The following is a 25,308-nucleotide window of genomic DNA, read 5'->3' as shown; positions in this document are numbered from 1 at the left end:
TGACACAAGAGGGGGTGTTCAGTGTTCCCCACCTTGACTCCGCCTCTTTGACTTTATACATCCGATTGACATCTCACTTCAAAAATTGTTATGCTGTTTTACCATATAATAGTAGTGGTTTATTAGGCCACTATTAGGTTTATTAGTGACAAGTTCCCTTTAAATCACATGACAATATGTAATTGTATTAGATTAAATGTTCTTAAAGCAATGTTCCTGGAAACAAATCATACCCCTAATAATGTTTTTTTCATCAATCAATCAATCAATCATTCTACTCAGCTTTACCTATTACTTTAATTAAATATGTATCCAGAAGTTCCTTTGCTATCTTCCTCAGTGTAGCCCATCATAACAGCAGTCTGTGACTTCTAATCTCCCCACTCTATACTGATTATCTCTATGAATCCGTAGAAAACTAAGATAAGTATAAGCAGACGATACGCATAGAGATTAGGATATACTGTAATAGTGAATGGAACTTATCAAGCCATTCTTACTGGTCAAAATGGACTGTTACCTGATTGGAGGCAGGTTTTACACTGTAAGGGGTAGGGTAAATTAATTATTGTCCCTCAAGAAAAATCCAACTTCGGTTGGTCAGTTTAAAGAGCTAATTTCAGATTCTCTGTAGCCAGCAGGAGAAACTTGTACCTGTGCAGAAGCCTCCTGCAGAGAATAGAGGTTCCTCTATCTGTGATCCTGCACACGTTTCTATGTCTCTCTCAGGCTGCACCAGAGACAACTTCAAAGCCTTGCAGCCCCTCATCACTGCTCTCTGGACACTATTGCTGGAACAAAACAGCCTTTACACTTCTTGTAACTATTTCACTGCAGGTATCTACTATATATTTCATGTTTTAACCTGTTAAGGACATTTCATTTTTTCATTTCCATTTTTCACTCCCCACCTTCAAAAATCTATAACTTTTTTATTTTTACACGTAAAAAGCTATGTGACAGCTCGTTTTTTGCGTAACAAATTGCACTTCATAGTGATCGCATTGAATATTCCATGCCATGTACTGGGAAGCGGGAAAAAAATTCCAAATGCAGTGAAAATGGTGAAAAAACGCATTTGTGTCGTATTCTTGTGGGCTTGGATATTACGGCTTTCACTTCACGCCACAAATGATGCATCTAATTTATTCTTTGGGTCAGTACGATTACAGGGATACCAAATTTGTATAGGTTTTATAATGTTTTCATACATTTACAAAAATTAAAACCTCATGAACAAATTTTTATTTTTATTTTGCCGTCTTCTTGTGCTTATAACTTTTCCATACTTCGTTGTATGGAGTTGAGTGTGATGTCATTTTTTGCAACTTTTGATTATGTTTTCAATGATATTATTTTTAGGACTGTACGACCTTTTGATCACTTTTTATAGAATTTTACATTTTTTTTTAAATGGCAAAAAAGTGCCAGTTTTTACTTTGGACGCGACTTTCCGTTACGGGGTTAAACGCAGTGAAAAACGGTTATTATATTTTGATAGATCAGGCATTTTTGGACGCGGCGATACCTAATGTGTTTAAGATTTTTACTGTTTATTTATATTTATATCAGTTCTAGGGAAAGGGGGGTGATTTGAATTTTTAGGTTTTTTTATTATAATTTTTTTTTTCAACTTTTTTTTATTTTTATTTTTACTATTTTTCAGACTCCCTAGGGTACTTTAACCCTAGGTTGTCTGATCGATCCTACCATATACTGCCATACTACAGTATGGCAGTATATGGGGATTTTACTCCTCATACATTACAATGTGCTGATAGCACATTGTAATGAATGGGTTAACCCGAAGTAGCTTTGGGTCTTCGTGAGACCCGAAGCTACCATGGTGATGGATCGCCGCTCCCCGCTTTGCCGGCGGCGATCAGCAAGAAAACACCCGCGATCGGTGCCGGCACCGATCGCGGGTGTTACCGGTAAGCCTTTGCTGCAATATGCAGCAGAGACTTACCGGCTATGGAGAGGGCTCGGCCCACGAATACACGGCGGGCGGTCGCGAACCGGTTAATAAAGTCAGCTTGATCAAGATGAAGCATGGCGGTTTTTCTCTAAATTGTAGTTGCAAAATTTAATCCAAGTTGGTTTACTTGTCAAATATATATAATATTTGTTAAGGATTTTTGTCGAAAAAAATGACAAAAAATGACCTAATTTACTAAGGATCTTTCACCAAAAAAGAACAAATAATTGAGTCTTGTTTAGTAAGGTAGGAACTCTTTGTTGAGTGTTGACTTCTTAATGAATTAATGTGTGATGTGTGTAGGCACTAACTATTTCCCAAGTGATGATGCTTGTACATGTATTTAAGAAGTGTTTGCACCAGTTTTGTGTCGCGGCTGCTCTTACAAGACAGAAAAACTGTGCACCACAAGAGGCGTTCCAGTGCACAGTTGCTTTGGCGCCACAATTGTGTCTGCACCACAATTCTAAAGACCAGAAGAATATGGTGTATTCTGTCTAGGAAGTGCAAGGGGCGACAGATTTGTGAAGAACATGTGAAACATTTCATGAATCTGTTGCACACTGCACCCAAAGTGGACATGGTGCAGTTTACACTAGCTTTGATAAATGTGGGCCAGTATGTAGAATTTTAAAACCGGATCCTGCTGTCCAGCTGAGCATGTATGTGTATTAGGAGACATGGGAGGAATATCTGCAGCCTAAATGAGCATACTGCTAACTGTTATTAAAGGTGTAAAAATGTCTTTTATCTAGACAGAGCAGCCCTCATGCCAATGGCCTGATCATACAACTATGTTCCTTTCAAATGAATGATCTGCAATGCGATACAAAGACTACCGTATTTTTCGGAATATAAGGTGCACCGCATTATAAAGCGCACCATCAATAAATGCCTGCTAAATTGTCTAGATTCATATATAAGGTGCACCGGAGTATAAGGTGCACCTGATTATAAGGATGAATGACCAGCAGGTGGCAGACCTGTGCACAGTTCAAGGCAGCTGTTGTCTCTAAGTATGGTTCATATATAAGGTGCACTGGACTACAAGGCGCACCTTTGATTTCTGAGAAAATTAAAGGATTTTTTGTGCGCCTTATCGTCCGGAAAATATGCTATGTACAATGGTGTCGCTGTTTCTGAAAGACAATATGTTTGTTTGGAGAGCCCCTCTAGTCTTTGGCTTGCATGACATCATTCTAGCTTTTACAGTGCAAGTAACAGCAGCTAGTTCTCCCTGTGCCGTAACCTTTCTTATTGGCTGTTCTGGCATCTTTTCATGAATAATGAGCCTTTTTTCTATATGCTAATGACAATGTCCTTATAACAGTGACAAGCCAGCTGTCCTTTCACAGCAAGCACAAGACCGAAATCTCCCTGCATGGGAATTGAACTACAGTTTGGGGAGCAAGGAAACACTGGTTATTTTTAGAATATAATAAATCAAGATATGAGACGTGGGAGTAAGATTATGGAAAGGACACCTAGAACTTCTCATTTATGAGTGTGTTTTACTAAGAACATTTAACCATTACTGGTGCCATAAAGTAAGACTTGCTCGCAAGACATTTATCAGCCAGAAAGGTAATATAATTGTATGAGCTTCCAGACGAGTTACCAGAGGAATGTTAAATCTTAGAATTACAATTTATATGAGCCTGAAGACGGCCACTGAGAAACAAATTGGATTAGATGGAAATAGCCATCAAGTCAGACGTTCAAGGGCAGAGGCATTGTCATGTCTAGGTCTGTGTCCAGGCAATGTTTCGCCTTCTTGTTATTATTTGTTTCAAGAAGTTATTATTTGTTTCATCTAGACAAACTCTGGACAAATCTCCATATAAACCCCAGGGCCCGGACATTCTTGGCCATTAGAAGATGGCAAATTTAGTATATTGTTTTTGACATTGTAAATTTAAAGGAAAGTTTTTAAAGAGCACCTTTCATGATCTCACACATGTGAAGATTATCATACCATCCTGTAGGGGCTGCTACACAGATTTAGGGGCACTTTGAATTTTCCTTCTATCCCCCACGGTTGCAGAGATATCAGTCGCAGTATTTGACCATTACAATCTGTGTTTGGTCAGAGAGGAGGAGCTGGGGCTGGAGCTGGGGCTGGAGCTGGAGGGGTGTGTTATGCTAATCTTCTCTCATACTGTCCAATTAGTGGAAGGCAATGTCAGAGAAGCTATTATGAATATTTAGCTGTGAGTTTTTATATGTTCATCTAATGGCTGTGTTCACACACATTCTGCTAATATTCTCTTGACATTGTGTTCACATAATTACAATGTTTCACCAGTTTTGTTTGCAGTTGCATAACGCAGCGTTTGTGCCATGGTTACACTTATGCGGCGTTTGTGCCAAGGTAATGCCTCACACGCCGTTTGCACCCCAGTTACGCTTACTTTGCGTCACAGTTACACGGTGTTTGCATTTCAGATACACTTAGGTGACGTTTGCGCCACGGTTACACTTATGCACCGTTTCCATCAAATTTTACATGCCGCTTGTGTCACAGTTACGCTTACCCTGTGTTTGCGGCACATTTACGCTTACGCCGTGTTTGCATCACAGTTACGCTTATGCAGCATTTGCGGCACAGTTACACTTATGCAGGGCTTGAGACACGGTTACACGGAGTGTGTTTCAAGGTTACGCTTACGCAGCGTTTGCATCATGGTTAAGTTTATGCTGCGCTTGTGGCACGTCTACGCTTATTCCACATTTGCATCACATTTACTCTTGGTGTTTGTGTTACATTTACGCTTACATGGCATTTGAATTACGTTTACTTTTACACAACGTTTGTGTCACGGTTACGCTTACGTGGCATCATCATCACGTTTAAGCTTACTCAGCGGTTGCGTCTTGTTTACTCTTAGAAGCCATGTGCGTAACGTTTACACTTACAAGGTGTTTGCGTCACGTTAAGTGGCACTTGCATCATGTTTATACTTATGCAGTATTTGCGTCACGTTTATGCGGCGTTTGTGTTACGTTTATGCTTATGCAGCGTTTGTATCACATTTACGCTTATGCAGCGCTTGTGTCACTTTAAAGCTTACGCGGCGTTTGCATCACGTTTACGCTTACAAGGCTTTTGCGTCATGTTTATGCTTACGCAGTGTTTGCGTCACGTTTATGCGGCATTTGCGTCTCGTTTATGATTCTGAGGCTTTTGAGTCACATTCACGCATACGTGGTGTTTGTGTCACGTTTACCCTTATGCAGTGTTTGCGTCACATTTATGGTTACGCGGTGTTTGCGTCACATTTGCGCTTATGCTATTTTTGCATCACAATAATGCTTACAATGCATTTGCATCATGTTTATGCTTACGTGTTGTTTGCGTCACATTTGCGCTTACGCAGCGTTTGTGCTTGCGCAGCTCATTTGCGCTTACGCAGACATGTTTATGCTTATGCAGAGTTTGCATCACGTTTATGCGTGCAAGGTTTTTTCCTCACGTATACGAGGCTATTGCATCACGTTTATGCTTACGCTGTGTTTGCGTGATGGTTACACATTTTTGCTTATGCTGTATTTGCGCCACACTTCCGTTTATGCGTACGCACCATTTGTGGTGCGTTTACATGTATGCAGCGTTTAAGTTGCGGTTACGCATAAGCAGATTTTCTGTTTATGTTGAATTTGCGTCATGTTTAACCCCTTATCACCGACACTAGTTTTCAGCTCAATGACCAGACTCGGTTTTTCAAATCTGACATGTCTCACGATAATTGGTTATAACTTCGGAACGCTTTAACATATCCTGGTGATTTTGAGAATGTTTTCTCGTGACACATTGTACTTCATGTTAGTTATAAAATTTAAGTGATAAGTTTTGCGTTTCGTTCTGAAAAAAAGTGAAAATTTGGCAAAAGTTTGTAAAAATTCTTCATTTTCCAAGTTTGAAATGTTCTGCTTTCCAGGCAGGAAGTAAAACTACCCAAAAAGTTTGATAATTAACATTTACAGAATATCTGCTTTATGTTGGGATGATATTTTATGCTTCCGGTCATTTTTCTAGGATGTTATGAGGTGCAGAACTTTAGGTGCGATTTTTCTTATTTTCATGAAAATTGCCATAACTCACATTTTGAGGGACAACTCAGCTTTCAAGTGACTTTGAGAGGCCTAAATAATAGTAAAACCCCATAAATTACCCCACTATAGAAAGTTCACCCCTCAACATATGTAAAACAACTTCTATTAAGTCCATTAACCCTTTAAGTGTTTCACATGGGTTAAAAAATATGGACCTGCCATTTTTGAAACTAGAATTTTTTTGGAAATACATTCATTTAGGCCAAAACTGACATTTTCAGAATAAATTAAATGATGAAACGCACTGCAACGCTTGATGCCCAATTCCTCCCGAGTGTACTGATACCCCATATGTGGTGGTAAACTGCTGTACGGGCGCACGGCCGAGCATAGAATGAATGGAGGCACCATTCACAGCAGATTTGTATTGTCACATTGTACGACCTATAAATTTTTATTTTTTTTGGTAATGCGATCATATGAGGGCTTATTTTTTATGGGATGAGAAACAATGTATAGATAATTTATTTTGGGAGTCTAAAGCTTATTCATGAGATTTTATTAACTATTTCAAGGGGGACACAAACAAAATCATCAATTTTTATTTTGGATTGTTAGCATTTTTTTCCCCCCGCTCACCGTAACGTAAAAATAATATTTTATCTTTATTCTCTGGTTCACTACGATTGCGGTGATACCTCATTTATATAGTTTTTCTTATTTTTGCTCAATTTTCCTGAGCAAAACCAATATTGGAGAAAATCGCATTGTTTTTACTATTGACAACTTTTCAGGGCCATAACTTCTGTATTTTTCTGTTGTCAGATCTGGTTGAGGGCTTATTTTTTGCGAAAACAGTTGTTCTTTTCAGTCGTATCATATTAGGTACCGTAACTTTTTTTGATCACTTTTTAGAACATTTTTTGTGATTGGTGTTTGATGAAAAATTGTATATTATGGGAAGTTTTTTGAGTTTTTTTTTTACGTAGTTCACCTAGCGGGTTCAATATTGATTTAGATTTATTGTACAGATTAATACGGACGCGGTGATACCAAATATGTACGTGTTTTTGTGTTTTATTTACTTTATTTGCATTTTATGTGTTACTGGGGAGATTATGGGACTTTTATTTTATTTATTTATATTATAAAAAGATTTAATTTTTTTTTTTTTACTTTTTTACATTTTCTACTTCTTAGCTTGAATAAGCGATCATCCGATCGCTTATTCAAGCCTTTACACTGCAATACACTTGTATTGCAGTGTATAGTGAAAGTAACTGAGCATGCTGCGCATGCTCAGTTACTTACAGCCAGGAAGGCAGGACCCGGTGAGAATAGGAGCCGACAGCCCCGGGTCACTCGTCAGAACCCGGGGCAGCGGCAGGAGGGATCGGATCCCCCGGTAAGCACACCGGGGGGGTCCGATCCACGGGGGACACACTTGCACACCGCGGTCATGCTAGACCGCGGCGTGCAAGGGGTTAAACACCCGGGATCGGAGTTTTTCCGATCCCGGGTGTTAGTGCCGGGTCTGGGCTGTGATATCACAGCCCGACACCGGCACCAGCGAGACCCGGTGTCCCGAAAACTTCTTCTGATGCGCCGCCGTAGAAAGGCGTTGCATCAGAAGAAGTACCCTTAATGACCGCCGTAAAAACCCGATAGGGCGGTTATTAAGGGGATAAGCTTCTGTGGTATTTGCCTTTGTGTCACATTATTGCTTACATAGCATTTGCGTCTATGTCGAGCTTGACTTGTGTTTTTGCTTTTACGGCGCATTTACACATTTGTGTCATCACGTTTGCGTTTACACTGACATTTACATTACATTTGCATTTATGTCTTGTTTGCATCGCATTTACGCTTATGTGGTGTATGCGTGGATATCTCGTTTGCACTTACGTTTACATAGCGTTTGTGTATACATTGCATGTGTGTTTACTAGAGATGAGCGAACACACTCGTCCGAGCTTGATGCTCGTTCGAGCATTAGCATACTCGAAACTGCTCGTTGCTCGGACGAGTATTTCGCCAGCTCAAGAAAATGGCATCTCCCGCCGTTGTGATTTTTGGCAGCCAGAAACAGAGCCAATCACAAGCCAGGAGACTCTGCACTCCACCCAGCATGACGTACCCTTACACGTCGATAGCAGTGGTTGGCTGGCCAGATCAGGTGACCCTGGAATAGACTAGCCCCTGCCCGCGCTGCTCGGATCATTCTCTGTCTGGATGCCGTTAGGGAGAGAGCTGCTGCTGGTCAGGGAAAGCGTTAGGGTGTTCTATTAGAATAGTGTTAGGCAGGAGTGAGTCTACAAGAACCCAACAGCCCTTCTTAGGGCTACAAAAACATTATATATATTTTTTTTTTATTTGCTTGTGGCTTGGCTTGCTGGCACTAGTAGTGCAGCTAGTACCATATTGTGAGGAATTTGCAGGGAGACTTGCGACCGTTGTGTTTAGCTCTTAGTGACACACATATCCATCTCAAACACCTAAGTGGGACAATTTATTAGGCGTTTGATTTGAATTAGGCACAGTCTGCTGATTTATTTTTTTTTACGTTTATTTACTTTTATAACTCAAAGTCATCAGGCACAGCACAAAATCCAGTTGTGTGCTGTCAGTGTAGATTAGAAACTAGCCATAGCAATAGGACAGCATTGTTTTGTTTAAAAAAAAACAAAACACAAAAAAACAAAAAAAATTTACAGTTTACACTTTAATTTGGAAAATGTTAAACCCGAGGGCTAGGGGTAGAGGACAAGGGCATGGACGTGGGCGTCCAACTACTGCAGGGGTCAGAGGCCGTGGTCCTGGGTGGGGTGAGAAACCACCTGCTGATGAGGGAGCAGGGAACACCGCAGAGCTACACTCCCTAGGTTCATGTCTCAAGTTACTGGGACTCGTGGTAGAGCACTGTTGAGGCCAGAACAGTGCGAAGAGGTGATGTCGTGGATTGCGGACAATGCTTCTAGCCATTTGTCCACCAGTCAGTCTTCCACGCAGTCCACCCATGTCACTGAAATCAGCACTCCTCCAGCTCCTCCACCTCAGCCTCCTCCCCCCCAGTCTGCCCCCTCCCAGGAAAATTTGGCATTTGAACCGGCATACTCTGAGGAACTGTTTTCTGGACCCTTCCCACAGTCACAAACCACTTGTCCGGTTGCTGCTGAGCTATTTTCTGATGCCCAGGTTTTCCACCTGTCGCAGTCTGTGGGTGATGATGACATTATTGACGTAGTGGAAGAAGTGTGTAAAGAGGTGTCGGACGATGAGGAGACACGGTTGTCAGACAGTGGTGAAGTTGTCAGGGCAGGAAGTCCGAGGGGGGAGCAGACTGAGGGATCGGAGGATGATGAGGTGACAGACCCAAGCTGGGTTGATAGGCCGGGTGAACACAGTGCTTCTGAGACGGAGGCGAGTCCTATACCAGAACAGGTTGGAAGAGGCAGTGGTGGGGCCAGACGGAGAGGCAGGGCCAGAGCTGGTGCATCAGCGCCAAATGTTTCACGTAGTCAAGCTCCCGTGGCGAGGGCTAGATTTTCAGAAGTCTGGAGGTTCTTTAAAGAAACACCGGATGACCGACGGACTGTGGTGTGCAACCTGTGCCAAACCAGGATCAGCAGGGGTTCCACCACTACTAGCTTAACTACCACCAGTATGCGCAGGCATATGAATGCTAAACACCCCACTCAATGGCACCAAGCCCGTTCACCTCTGGCCGGGCACACCACTGCTCCTTCCCCTGTGTCATCTGCTAGTCAGCCCCCTGCCCAGGACCCCAGCCCAAACACCTCCCATGCGAAAACCCCATCTTCGCCTCCACGATCCTCCACAGCATCCACCAGCATTCAGCTCTCCATACCACAGACCCTGGAGCCCAAAAGGAAGTATAGTGCAACCCACCCACACGCCCAAGCCCTCAACGTCCACATCTCCAAACTGCTTAGCCTGGAGATGCTGCCCTATAGGCTGGTAGAGACCGAGGCCTTTCGAAACCTCATGGCGGCGGCCGCCCCTCGGTGTCAGTCCCCAGCCGCCAATACTTTTCCCAATGTGCCGTCCCAGCCCTGCACAAGCACATGTCAGACAACATCATCCGTGCCCTGACCAACGCCGTTTCTGACAAGGTCCACCTGACCATGGACACGTGGACGAGTGCTGCCAGACAGGGCCACTATATATCGCTGACGGCACATTGGGTTAACTTGGTGGAGGCTGGGACCGAGTCTGACCCTGGGGCTGGTCATATACTGCCGACGCCAAGGATTGCGGGGCCTACCTCGGTCCAGGTCTCTCAGGCCTACTATGCCTCCTCCTCCTCCCACCCCTCCTCCACCTCCTCCTCCGAATTACCATCCGTGGGCATGGCGCCATCAGTCGGTAGCTCTAGGCACAGCAGCAGTGCCATCGCTAAGCGACAGCAGGCGGTGCTCAAACTGCTGAACCTAGGCGATAAAAGGCACACCGCCCAAGAGCTATTACAGGGCATCACGGCGCAGACTGATCTGTGGCTGGCACTGCTGAACCTGAAGCCAGGCATGGTTGTGTGTGACAACGGCCGTAACCTGGTGGCGGCTCTGCAACTCGGCAGACTGACACATGCCATGCCTGGCCCATGTGTTAAATCTCATAGTTCAGCGTTTCCTCAAGACATACCCCAATCTGTCTGATTTGCTCACGAAGGTGCGCCACATCTGTGCGCATTTCAGGAAGTCCAGCAAAGATGCTGCCACTCTCAGGGCAGCGCAGCGCCGCCTCCAACTGCCCGCTCACCGACTGTTGTGCGACGTGCCGACGAGGTGGAATTCAACATTAACCATGTTATCCAGAGTTTGTAGACTGCCAGATGTCAACTTCCACCAGAACTGGTAGTCAGGTCAGTCAGCTTCCTCAAGTCTACAATGAGGAGTGGACGTGGATGTCTGATATCTGTCAGGTGCTGAGTAACTTTGAGGAGTCAACACAGATGGTCAGTGGCGATGCCGCCATCATCAGCCTCACCATCCCGCTGCTTTGCCTGTTGAAAAACTCTCTGGTCAGCATGAAGTCGGAAGCTTTGCGCTCGTCACAAGAGATGGGGGAAGAAGACCATGGACACGTGGACGAGTGCTGCCAGGCAGTGCCACTATATATCGCTGACGGCACATTGGGTTAACTTGGTGGAGGCTGGGACCGAGTCTGACCCTGGGGCTGGTCATATACTGCCGACGCTAAGGATTGCGGAGCCTACCTCGGTCCAGGTCTCTCAGGCCTACTATGCCTCCTCCTCCTCCCACCCCTCCTCCACCTCCTCCTCCGAATTACCATCCGTGGGCATGGCGGCATCAGTCGGTTGCTCTAGGCACAGCAGCAGTGCCATCGCTAAGCGACAGCAGGCGGTGCTCAAACTGCTGAACCTAGGCGATAAAAGGCACACCGCCCAAGAGCTATTACAGGGCATCACGGCGCAGACTGATCTGTGGCTGGCACCGCTGAACCTGAAGCCAGGCATGGTTGTGTGTGACAACGGCCGTAACCTGGTGGCGGCTCTGCAACTCGGCAGACTGACACATGCCATGCCTGGCCCATGTGTTAAATCTCATAGTTCAGCGTTTCCTCAAGACATACCCCAATCTGTCTGATTTGCTCACGAAGGTGCGCCACATCTGTGCGCATTTCAGGAAGTCCAGCAAAGATGCTGCCACTCTCAGGGCAGCGCAGCGCCGCCTCCAACTGCCCGCTCTCCGACTGTTGTGCGACGTGCCGACGAGGTGGAATTCAACATTAACCATGTTATCCAGAGTTTGTAGACTGCCAGATGTCAACTTCCACCAGAACTGGTAGTCAGGTCAGTCAGCTTCCTCAAGTCTACAATGAGGAGTGGACGTGGATGTCTGATATCTGTCAGGTGCTGAGTAACTTTGAGGAGTCAACACAGATGGTCAGTGGCGATGCCGCCATCATCAGCCTCACCATCCCGCTGCTTTGCCTGTTGAAAAACTCTCTGGTCAGCATGAAGTCGGAAGCTTTGCGCTCGTCACAAGAGATGGGGGAAGAAGACCATGGACACGTGGACGAGTGCTGCCAGGCAGTGCCACTATATATCGCTGACGGCACATTGGGTTAACTTGGTGGAGGCTGGGACCGAGTCTGACCCTGGGGCTGGTCATATACTGCCGACGCCAAGGATTGCGGAGCCTACCTCGGTCCAGGTCTCTCAGGCCTACTATGCCTCCTCCTCCTCCCACCCCTCCTCCACCTCCTCCTCCGAATTACCATCCGTGGGCATGGCGGCATCAGTCGGTTGCTCTAGGCACAGCAGCAGTGCCATCGCTAAGCGACAGCAGGCGGTGCTCAAACTGCTGAACCTAGGCGATAAAAGGCACACCGCCCAAGAGCTATTACAGGGCATCACGGCGCAGACTGATCTGTGGCTGGCACCGCTGAACCTGAAGCCAGGCATGGTTGTGTGTGACAACGGCCGTAACCTGGTGGCGGCTCTGCAACTCGGCAGACTGACACATGCCATGCCTGGCCCATGTGTTAAATCTCATAGTTCAGCGTTTCCTCAAGACATACCCCAATCTGTCTGATTTGCTCACGAAGGTGCGCCACATCTGTGCGCATTTCAGGAAGTCCAGCAAAGATGCTGCCACTCTCAGGGCAGCGCAGCGCCGCCTCCAACTGCCCGCTCTCCGACTGTTGTGCGACGTGCCGACGAGGTGGAATTCAACATTAACCATGTTATCCAGAGTTTGTAGACTGCCAGATGTCAACTTCCACCAGAACTGGTAGTCAGGTCAGTCAGCTTCCTCAAGTCTACAATGAGGAGTGGACGTGGATGTCTGATATCTGTCAGGTGCTGAGTAACTTTGAGGAGTCAACACAGATGGTCAGTGGCGATGCCGCCATCATCAGCCTCACCATCCCGCTGCTTTGCCTGTTGAAAAACTCTCTGGTCAGCATGAAGTCGGAAGCTTTGCGCTCATCACAAGAGATGGGGGAAGAAGACCATGGACACGTGGACGAGTGCTGCCAGGCAGGGCCACTATATATCACTGACGGCACATTGGGTTAACTTGGTGGAGGCTGGGACCGAGTCTGACCCTGGGGCTGGTCATATACTGCCGACGCCAAGGATTGCGGAGCCTACCTCGGTCCAGGTCTCTCAGGCCTACTATGCCTCCTCCTCCTCCCACCCCTCCTCCACCTCCTCCTCCGAATTACCATCCGTGGGCATGGCGCCATCAGTCGGTAGCTCTAGGCACAGCAGCAGTGCCATCGCTAAGCGACAGCAGGCGGTGCTCAAACTGCTGAACCTAGGCGATAAAAGGCACACCGCCCAAGAGCTATTACAGGGCATCACGGCGCAGACTGATCTGTGGCTGGCACCGCTGAACCTGAAGCCAGGCATGGTTGTGTGTGACAACGGCCGTAACCTGGTGGCGGCTCTGCAACTCGGCAGACTGACACATGCCATGCCTGGCCCATGTGTTAAATCTCATAGTTCAGCGTTTCCTCAAGACATACCCCAATCTGTCTGATTTGCTCACGAAGGTGCGCCACATCTGTGCGCATTTCAGGAAGTCCAGCAAAGATGCTGCCACTCTCAGGGCAGCGCAGCGCCGCCTCCAACTGCCCGCTCACCGACTGTTGTGCGACGTGCCCACGAGGTGGAATTCAACATTAACCATGTTATCCAGAGTTTGTAGACTGCCAGATGTCAACTTCCACCAGAACTGGTAGTCAGGTCAGTCAGCTTCCTCAAGTCTACAATGAGGAGTGGACGTGGATGTCTGATATCTGTCAGGTGCTGAGTAACTTTGAGGAGTCAACACAGATGGTCAGTGGCGATGCCGCCATCATCAGCCTCACCATCCCGCTGCTTTGCCTGTTGAAAAACTCTCTGGTCAGCATGAAGTCGGAAGCTTTGCGCTCGTCACAAGAGATGGGGGAAGAAGATTCCCTTGTTGATAGCCAAAGCACCCGCAGGTCTGTTTCTCAGCGCATATCGGAAGAGGTGGAGGAGGATGAGGAGGAAGAGGAGGAGAATGTTGGCGAGACAGAAGAGGGGACCATTGTTCAGTCCCTCACTGTTTAGCGTGTATGGGCAGAAGAAGAGGAGTTGGAGGAGTTGGAGTAGAAAATGGACAGTCAGGCCAGTGAGGGGAGTGAATTCTTGTGCGTTGGGACTCTGGCGCATATGGCAGATTTCATGCTAAGCTGTCTATCCCGTGACCCTCGAGTTCAAAGAATTTATTCCAGCACCGATTACTGGGTATTCACTCTCCTGGACCCACGGTACAAGCAAAATCTTTCCACTCTCATCCCTGGAGAGGAAAGGAGTGTGAGAATGCATGAATACCAGCAGGCCCTGGTGCACAAGCTGAAACAGTATTTCCCTTCTGACAGCGCTAGCGGCAGAGGGCGTACTTCTGCGGGACAAGTAGCGAGGGAGAGTAGGCGAGCAGGCAGCTTGTCCAGCACTGGCAGGGGTACGCTTTACAAGGCCTTTGCTAGTTTTATGTCACCCCAGCAAGACACTGTCACCTGTCCCCAGTCTCTACAGAGTAGGGCTGATCTTTACAGAAAGATGGTGAAGGAGTATTTAGCTGACCATACCATCGTCCTAAATGATCACACAGCTCCCTACAACTACTGGGTTTCAAAGCTGGACATGTGGCACGAACTGGCGCTGTACGCCTTGGAGGTTCTTGCCTGCCGTGCCGCTAGTGTTTTGTCCGAGCGGGTTTTCAGTGCAGCTGGTGGCATCATCACCGATAAGCGTACACGCCTGTCGACTGACAGCGCTGACAGGCTGACACTTATCAAGATGAATAAAGCCTGGATTTCTCAGGATTTCCATTCTCCACCAGGTGAAGGAAGCTTAACCTGAATAATTTATGCACGCCTCCTCCTCATTTTCCTCCTTCTCCTCCTCTTTGTACACTAAAGCAGAGGAAACTGGCTATTTTTTGCCAGGGCCAACTGGCTCTAGCTATAGTACTCTATGTATTTAATATTTTTGGAGGGCCACCTACCCGGTCCTCTGTTTTAAACAATTTTTGGGACTGCCACATACAGGCACTCAATCTATTTAATTTTTCTGGAGGACCACCTACCTGCTCCTCTGGTTTGAAAACTTTTTTGGACTGCCACATACAGGCACTATCCAAATTAAATTGTCTCCATTGCTACCTCCACACGTCATCGCCATAGCTGCCTCCAAAAGTCGTCCATATAGCTGCCTCTATACATCGTCCCCTTAGCAAACGAGCTGTGTCAGGCAGAATTTTGGGTTGTTTTCATGGCTTCCACATCAAACTTGTTAACTTTGTCGCCACCCTGCTGTGATATCCACAAAATATACTGGCAAACTTTTATCATTTACCGATATTATTTCAGCGCTTCTTGCGCATCTGTTTACATTCCCCTCACCCGCCATAACCCAAACTTATAAGAACATTACTACACTTGATCTTATACAAAAGGTTCTTAGAAGTGCTGTTTGGGGAGTAGCCGAGAGACAGGGGCTTGGATAGGCGAAAGCTCGCCTGGCAGCGGAGTGCCAGCTCCATCCCAAGATCCAACTAACATAGTTTTAACTGCAGCACCTTTAATCTACTACTACTTCACTGCCTCCATACATCACCCCCTTATCAAACGAGCTGTGTCAGGCAGAATTTTTAGGTGTTTCACCAGATACATAGTGGAACTCGGCCCATCTGTCGCCGCCATGCTGGAGACCTGAAGTTGCAATCATATCAGCGCAATATGGATGCCCCGTACTGTCACTCTTAATCATGGAAGTCGTCTCCATGGCTGCCTCCACATGTCGTCCCCTTTTTTTCGGGTGTTTCACCAGATACGTTATGGAACTTGGTCACTATGTCGCCACCATGCTGTTTTATCGACTAAATATACCGTCAACCTTTTGTTGACATAGGAAATCATTTCAGCGCTTCTTGCTCATCTCCTTTGGTTCCTCTCTGCCACCCATTGGTTTGAAGCCTCAGTCCATTTAGGGTATGTCGCCATGCCACTCTCTAGCCTGCCGCTGCTGCCGCTGCCTCTGCATGCCGTCCCCTATAGTGTCAGGGTCAATTATTGGATGTTTTAGATGCTATCTAGCCTCATTCGGTCACTCTGTCATGGCCATGCTGTTGCCCATAATTTTGGCATAATGGTGCGATTAAGCAGCCTCAGAGGCATCCATGCATGCTGCCCCTGCTGTTTCCTGTCCATTTCCGTGGCGTTTCCATCCTTTTCTGAGGTTCCCAGGTGTTTGGCCAAGCTTCCCTGTGCAGAGCCTTTGTCCCCTTGAAAAATGCTCGAGTCTCCCATTGACTTCAATGGGGCCCGTTATTCGAGACGAGCACTCGAGCATCGGGAAAAGTTTGTCTCGAATAACGAGCACCCGAGCATTTTAGTGCTCGCTCATCTCTAGTGTTTACCAATGCGTGTAACATTGCATTTTTGTAAACGTTGTGTAAACGCAATGTCAACAGAATATTAGAATATGTGTGAACATGGCCTTTAGACGCACATAGAGAAATGACAGCTCATTACTGACAGTATGAGAGAAGTTTAGCATAACACACGCCCCCAGCACCACCCCCAGCTCCTCCTCTCTGACCAAACACTGATTACAATGTTCAGATACTGGGAACTGTGGGGACTAGAAGGAAAATTCTAAGTGCCCGTGAATCTGTGTAGCAGCCCCTAGAGAATGCTATGCTAATCTACATATAAGTGAGGTAGTGAAAGGTCCTCTTTAACAAAAGTAGCATAGTCCTACTGGGAGCCAGCGAAACTTGGTCTCCACTCAGGCCAGAAGAGGTGGCTGACATATGATCCCTATTTCACAGACTGATTTAGTATCTATCTTCCTTTTTGGTATAGGGGGAGGAGTTAATATTGATATTTATTGGTGTTGTAGAGTGTTCATGGATTACAATCCATGTAAGAGTTGTCTGGCACATTAGTTAAATGGAAATTTTCATCTTTTCCAAACCAGGCTCAGCCAACAGTGTTACAGAGACAGCGGAGCATAACTCATAACACTGTTTCCATATCTCCCCTAGCAGTAAATAGCAGTTACAGAAACACTGGGGCACATTTACTAAGGGTCCGCACAAGGATTTTCCATCTGTTTTCCCGACTATTTCCGATTTGCGGCACATTTAACAGGGGTTTTTAGGGCACGCGATCGGATTTTGGCTCAATCGCGCCGACTTTTATGCGACACAAATCGGGGGCTGTGGCCATAGGACAACCTGACTGATTTGGACTAATCGCGGGATTTAAAATTCGAATTTAGGGTATCAAAACTACAGGTTGGGGGGAACCTGGGGAATAGTGATCATAATATCATTGATTTTGTATTACACTTTACTAAGAGCGTTAGTGAAGGGTCAACCAGCACTCTAAACTTCAGGAGGGCAAATTTTCAGCAACTAAGGGAAGACCTTAAAGGAATAGACTGGGATAATGTTCTCAAAGACAAACCCCCCCCCCAAAAATGGGACTTTTTCTCGCATATACTGAAAAAGTACTGTGAGAAACACATACCTTATGGGAAAAAGTATAAAAGGAACAAGAAAAAGCCTATGTGGCTAACTAGTCTTGTAAGGAAAGCAATAAGCGAGAAAGATAAGGCGTTTAAGGTGCTTAAACATGAAGGTAGCGATGAGGCATTACAGGATTATAGAGAGAAAAATAAATCATGTAAAAAGCAGATAAAGGCCGCAAAAATAGAGACTGAGAGAAATATTGCCAGGGAGAACAAAAATAACCCCAAATTATTTTTCAAGTATATAAATTATAAGAAACTAAAAACAGAGAGTGTGGGTCCCCTTAGAAATAACATGGGGGTCATGGTAGAAGGAGATGAGGAAAGGGCCAATCTACTGAATGTCGCCTTCTCAACTGTCTTTACCCAGGAAAATCCCCTGGTGGAAGACACAATGAGGAATAATGTAAATTCTTTTTGGAATGTCAACAGTTTAACCCAGGAAGAGGTACGGCACCGCCTCGCAACCACTAAGATAAATAAATCACCGGGGCCAGATGGCATACACCCCCAGGTTTATGAATTATGTACGGTGATAGACAGACCGTTATTTTTAATATTTGAAGATTCACTGAGGACTGGTTATGTTCCACAGGACTGGCGCATAGCAAATGTGGTACCAATATACAAAAAAGGATCAAATAGCGATCCTGGAAACTACAGACCCGTGAGTCTAACTGCTGTGGTGGGGAAAATATTTGAGGGGTTTGTTAGAGATGCTATCCTGGAGTATCTCACTGTGTACAACCTTATAACCCAGCGTCAGCATGGGTTTATGAGAGATCGGTCCTGACAAACTAATCTGATTGGTTTCTACAAGGAGGTAAGTTCAAGACTGGATCTGGGGGATGCTGTGGATGTTGTATATCTGGACTTTTCAAAGGCATTTGACACCGTGCCACATAAAAGGTTGGTATATAAAATGTGACTGCTGGGAATAGGAGAAAATCTGTGTATTTGGGTAAGTAATTGGCTTAGTGATAGAAAACAGAGGGTGGTCATTAATGGCACATTCTCAGATTGGGTTGATGTTACCAGTGGAGTGCCACAGGGGTCAGTATTGGGGCCACTTCTTTTTAATATTTTTATTAATGACCTTGTAGTGGGTTTACACAATCAAGGTTCAATATTTGCAGATGATACTAAGCTGTGTAAAGTAATAAATACTGAGGTTGATAGTTTAGCATTACAGAGGGATTTGTGGAAGCTTGAGGAGTGGGCAGAGAAATGGTTGATGAGGTTTAATGTAGATAAATGTAAAGTTATGCACTTGGGCCATGGAAACAAAAAGTATAATTATGTTCTAAACGGTCAATTACTTAGTAAAACTGGAGCTGAAAAGGACTTGGGGGTATTGGTGGATGGTAAACTTAATTTAAGTGACCAGAGCCAGGCGGCTGCTGCTAAAGCAAATAATTATGGGAAGCATCAAGAGAGGAATAGATTCTCATGATAAAGACATAGAGGGATATTTATCAGGACCTCTGCGCACCGCCAGTGGCGCAGAGGCCCTGAAATAATCGCAAATGCTAGCTTATTGCTAGCTTTTGCGATTATTTTTCACAATCCGCCACCTTCACGCCAGTGGGGCGTGAAGGGGCGTGAAGGGGGGGCGCGGCAGGCCTAGCGGGGGGCGCGGCCGGACTGGAGTGGGCCGGCGCGGGGCGTTACTGTCCCCGCGCCTGCGCACTCGCTGCTGCCGGCGACTTTTCATACGTGAAAAGTCGCCGGTTGCGTCCTTTTCTACGCCAGGCCCTGCCTGGCGTAGGAAAAACGCTGCGCAACTGGCAGCCCGATACATCAAGAGGCAGAAGCCTCTTCATGTATCGGGCTGCGAATTTGCAGCGGCGGGGCTACCATACGCTGGCGCACGAGCGCCAGCGTATGATAAATATCCCCCATAGTTTTGCCCTTATACAAATCCCTGGTCAGATTATGTACAGTTTTGGGCACCAGTGTATAAAATGGATATAGTAGAGCTGGAACGGGTGCAGAGGAGAGAAACCAGGATTATTAGGGGAGTGGAGGGATTAGAATACACTGACAGATTACAAAATTTGGGATTATTCAGTTTAGAAAAAAGACGACTGAGGGGAGACCTCATTACAATGTACAAATACCTGAACGGACAGTACAAGGATCTCTCCAAGGATCTTTTTATACCTAGGCCTGTGACCAGGACAAGGGGGCATCGTCTATGCCTAGAGGAGAGGCGATTTTACCATCAACATAGACAAAGGTTCTTTACTGTACGTGCAGTGAGACTATGGAACTCTCTGCCGCAGGAGGTTGTTATGGCGGACTCTATGTACATGTTCAAGAGAGGCCTGGATGCCTTTCTGGAGAGCAAAAATATCACGGGTTATGAGGATAAAACATTTATTTAATTCTTAAAGGTTGGACTTGTTGGACTTGCGTCTTTTTCCAGCCTTATATACTATGATACAATGATAATTGTGTCGCAAGCCATGCACTCACATACACCGGGAAGAAGAAGGTGAACTCCAGCGGACCTCATCGGAGAAGCGACACATACAGGATCTCAGGCGCACAATCTTAGTGAATCGCGCCGGACTTCATCCTCGTCGGTCAACACACCTCGGGGATCGCGACTGGAACGGGTAAGTTAATGTGCCCCACTGTGTTACAGTGGGCTATGCTGTTTCTGTAACTCCTGAAGTTATGACAACAGCAAAGGTCTCTCTGCTACAGTTTCTGTAACTCTTATTTATTACAAGGGGAGATATGGAAACATACAAGCATGGATGAGCCGCACCCATCTGTTCCTATAACTCCTGATAACCTTCAGGAGGTGGAGATAAGTTTATTCTCATGTCAGCTACAAAGACTAAGATGGGAATAATTATATAACATTCAATGTTAGGATAGAGAAATGAAGTTTGCTATGCTTTTACCACCACCTATGGCAGTGGTGGCGAACCTTTTAGCGACCTAGTTCCCAAACTGCCCAAACTCCCCTTATTTATCGAGAGGTACTAACCAAAGATTAAAGCAGTAACTTATTGCTCCCTGTTCTTCAACAACTTTCAATCAGATTGGCCTCCGGAGGACAGCAACATAGTAAAAAGATGGACAATTTGCATCATTACCCCTATCCCTTTGTACACAGAGAATCGTGGGGCCAGCAAGAGGTCCTCCAAAGATAATTCAGCCCTATTTACTCATTCTCCCTCTTCCTACAGTTCTAAGTAGAGAAGTAAGTATGACAAAATATGACTGAAAGCAGCATCTTTTAAGTGGCTTAGAACTGCAGGAAGATTCTTTGTGTCCTGTCTGGTGTGCTGGGGCGATGGCCCAAGTGTACACAGAAAGGGCTCTGAGTGCCGCCACTGGCACCCGTGCCATAGGTTCGCCCCCCCCTGACCTATGGCATAAGTGTTTGTGAATACAATCACAATGATAACATTGTTAAAGGCTTTTATAAGCATTTTTGGTTGCTATTGGAGTGAATGCACATGGTCGTTATCCCCAATTATTTTTCTGTACATAACTGTAGAAACACGTTCTAAAAAGTTTTACTATAGATTTATGCATAAAGTGTAGAAAAGACAAGTAATTTTCAGGGACCCTCCTGATAAATCCAGCAGGTGGATGTGCTATGCTGGTGGGGCAGTTCTACTCTATGTCCTGCCGGTCATAGAACTGTAACATAGTCTGCACCTCAGCTAGTGCGCATGTGTGGGGCAGGAGCACCCTGGGCTGGGCCACTCAGCCACCGGGGCGTGCTGCCCCTTCACGCCCACTTAACAAGGAGGTGGTGTAGGAGGGGAAATAGGTGCAAAAGTGCACCAGGAATTGTGTCTATTTCAGGGCTTGTAGACCAGATTTTCGGTGTACAAGCCCTGATAAAACTGCCCTGACGTGTACACAGTGCATATTAATTCTGGGGTTGTTCTTTGAGGTGTATGGTGTTGTATTTTTAAGGGTATAAAAAGCTATATTTATATATCATATACTGCATTCCTCCAGATTACTTAATCTAAATTTGTTAGATGGCTCTGCCTGATTTATGTCTATTGCGTCTACTAATCTGCTCTTTTAATTGGACAGAGATGTAACCATTCACTAATGAAGCGTACGCTGCCGATATGATATCTTGACAGGGAAACAAAAATAAATATGGAAATCCTTGTTTGAATCCCTAGATATTTTCCAAAAATAGAATCCTTTTCTTTGTGGATTTGGCAAAACAGAAACTTAACCAGGTCACGGCTGCCACCGATAGTGGAGACATAGATATGTGAGCAGAGAGATGCTTTTACTTCTGCAGAACTTCCAGAGCCATCTGTAGTGTTGTGTTTCTGAAATCCCCGGGCTCGGGCTCACTCTTTATCACTCATGTATTTTAGAGACAGCAGTGCAATAAATCATCACACAGAGAAAGATGTATATGCTGGTAAGAATATTAATCAGTGTCACTGTGGGTTAGTCAGGTATATTATTAGCACATCTTACAGTCACGCTTCAGTATATATATACATACAACATATATATCACATTAATCAGCTATAACCCATAATATTAATAACAACCACTAATATTCAATATTGCCTGAACTTGCTGACAAATGTCTTTTTTCAACCGTATTAACTATGTAATATTTTCTTGAACTGCTGATGCCACAGACTACCTCTGACCCATGGAGGGGCTTTGACTCCACAGGACCTCATGAGGTTTCTTATGGTATATGAGACCAAGGTATTACCAGTAGATCTTTTAAGAGGGCACAAAGCAATCTTACAAGAGTAAAAAAAAAAATCTTTCTCCAAGTAACTTGCTCTTTCCATCCTCCTCCTCCTTTCTAAACTGACATTGACTCTCAAATCTATACTGAATGTGTGTTGCATGAACAAGGTTAAAGAGGGGTCATATTACAACTTACCACAGAAGCCTATGGAGAAGGGAGAAAGAATGAGCAGTGGTGAGAGGAGAGGGCGATCACATAGACAGAGTTAGGAAGTCTTGATGTATTCATATCCATACATGACACTACTTCCCTAAACATTGTATATTATCTTGCCAGTGTTTCTGAGTAAGTGAAATATGGGTTTCGATTTTCCTCTACTTTCCGTATTAAGTTTAGGGGAGATATCAAGGCAGCTGTCTCTCCATTTACTTACTTGGAGACAAATGAGAATTATAGATTGTGAGGGAAAACTCGTCATCGATTGTGTTATTCCTAACACCAATGGTGGAGATGTATTTATGTGCCGGTCTTTAGACCAGTGCAGAATAAAACTAGACATTTCTCTGGTGCTCCAGATTAATCACAGTGTCAGATCATTATCTCTGTTTTTATATAGAGGGTTATCGGTGACACACTGTTGGCAGTGCCGATGTCTGTAAAGGTTGCTTTGATCCTTAAACTTTCCTATTTCCGACTTCTAACCCATCAGCTAAAAGGAGTGACTGCTCCCTTGCTGCCTTATATATTCTAGCCTCTAAAGAGGGCTAACTTTATGAAACAATGTCTAATGGATGCTGTGATCTTAGTGGAAGTCGTGAATCCTCAGTAATCATGATAAGAATGCCAGTTTCAGTACAGGTTAGATACAACTTTTTAGTTCACTATGTTTGTTGTTTTTTACCGCACCACATAATTTAGTGCTCACTGATGCAATTCAGAACTAGAAACAGCTGTTGGGTTTGAGGCTATTAAATGATGTCATTATAGTTAAGATGATTAATGCTGGAGGAGGTGATGCTGATATGCAGGCTGATAAATGTGTTAATAGGAATGTTATCATTACTGTGGTTCACAAGTTTCTCAGACCAGTATTATAGACATGTTGTGGAAATAATTGATAGTTTCTGGAGTTACTCACCCTCACAAAGCTGGCTGGAAACCATCCTTCCTCGTCATCTATCTGACCCCACCACCAATCCTTATTGGAAGCATCCAAGACCTTGATGACGTCTCCAGCTTTAAATGCCAACTCCCGGTTGGCCATGGTGACGTGATCCCATGCTGCCTCAGCACTTACAATAGATCCACCGCTGATCAGCTGCAGAGATAAGAAAGGATCATTAGCGTTACTAATGTTTAGCCTTATGTGCTGTTGTATTGTAACAAATGTAAAAGTATATTCATTTCAAAACACAAAAAAACAGAGAACACAAGACGTAAGGTGAATGATTGCCGCAGTACCGTACAGCCTAACCTTGTGCACACCACTAGAATCTCAATCAGCACATTCACAGGGTGACATGCAAATCAGCCAGCAACACAACATAGCTTAGCTTAGGGAGATGAAGCAAAGAAATGTGCAATATGAATGAGATGCAGGTTGACCTACAGAGCTGTGTGCATCTGAAATATTTTACTATTATTACAAGTGTAGCGTTTACAAACTAATTGCCACCGATATCTAGCACCCCGCATTACACAACGGCCATGAGGAATAAAGTACCTCAAAGCTTCTAGGCCACAACGCCAAACATGTTTAAGGAAGGAGGAGGAGGAAGGAGAAGGCTTGTTTTATATCATCATGTTTTTAGAAGAAATAAGCCATCATCAGATGGTGTAGCACTCTCATTTACGCCATCATCTGAGCCTATATGTACTGTATATGTTGGGGAAGAACAAGTTGTTGACTGTAAGACCATTTTGATATGTATGGTTTCCTCTAAAATATGTTGCACAAAAGCTTTTGCCATTCCAATGTTAAATGGCTCAAGTACAACAAGAACTTCAACCTCCTCTAGCTGTAGGCATAATATAAGAGTCAAATGTACAAGAAAGTGTATGTTTTATGCAATATGAAGACCTAGATATGCTGTACAAGCCGTGAATCACTTATATGTTCTTCCCTCGCTAAATATGGCAATAATGATGGCTACGAATCATGAAGATGGTCAATTTTCTTGCGTTTATCTGTTTACATTTCTTCCACAATACAAGAGTCTGATGTATGATCCTCGGCTCTTCATTCTCCAACACAGCAGGAAAGGAGAAGACACGCAGTCAAGGCCGAGGAGTCGAGCAGAGCTAACTATCCCTGGGACAGAAGGCAGCACTTGATAATGTCACAGCCCTCCACAGTCTCCCTTAATCTGTACCAAAAGGACGGGCCAGTGGAGCATGCAGCTTGAATCCGGTTCAAATCCCGAAAGCTTTTCTACTTGACTCCAGATTAAATACGCAAGCTTGACTGTTCCTTTGAGAGCTCCAACGCTAAAAATATGTCTAATTTATGTGGTTATATTACAGAGATAAATCCACACCACATGAATACAGACATCTTCATACTGAAAAAGGTACATATAGATCATGATTATTCCTAATGGCCACATATAATGTAAGAAAATATAAAAGTACAGTAGAATTTCTATGTATACAATGATGCAAGGTGGTTGGCTTTATGGGTGGTTCTATTATATTATTTGTTTTTTAGAAAAAATCACCATGTGGGGACAAAATGTACATCATATGCACTAATTATTTTAACAATGTTTGGCAAATTTTTCTGATGTACAGGTAAATAGTTACAACCATTATTTGCCCCACCAACTATTTTGTGCCATTATTTTGACCATTGCCTTTCAAAGATATCTAATAACTTCATTCATGTGGGCACCGCATGATGCAATCTGAGCAATGAATGGTATTCAAGGCAATTAGTATATATCACTGTATAGCACAATTTATCTAAAGAATACTATGCAGTAGAAACATTATAAATGCATTAATACGTTTAAG

General features: G+C 44.7%; 1 protein-coding gene across 2 annotated transcripts in view; it reads right to left on the bottom strand.

The window, feature by feature from the left end:
* The window catches only part of ARHGEF9 (Cdc42 guanine nucleotide exchange factor 9), a 277,721-nt gene that overhangs the window by 84,810 nt on the left and 167,603 nt on the right, over positions 1-25,308 (bottom strand). For both annotated transcript variants that reach the window (XM_072123413.1, XM_072123414.1), the window contains one exon: positions 23,435-23,614. In XM_072123413.1, the coding sequence (XP_071979514.1) occupies positions 23,435-23,614 (180 nt within the window). The remainder of the gene's footprint in view (positions 1-23,434; positions 23,615-25,308) is intronic.

This window comes from Engystomops pustulosus, chromosome 9 (genome assembly GCF_040894005.1).
Source record: "Engystomops pustulosus chromosome 9, aEngPut4.maternal, whole genome shotgun sequence".
Lineage (NCBI taxonomy): Eukaryota > Metazoa > Chordata > Amphibia > Anura > Leptodactylidae > Engystomops > Engystomops pustulosus.
This window is presented reverse-complemented; position numbering and strand designations above follow the sequence as displayed.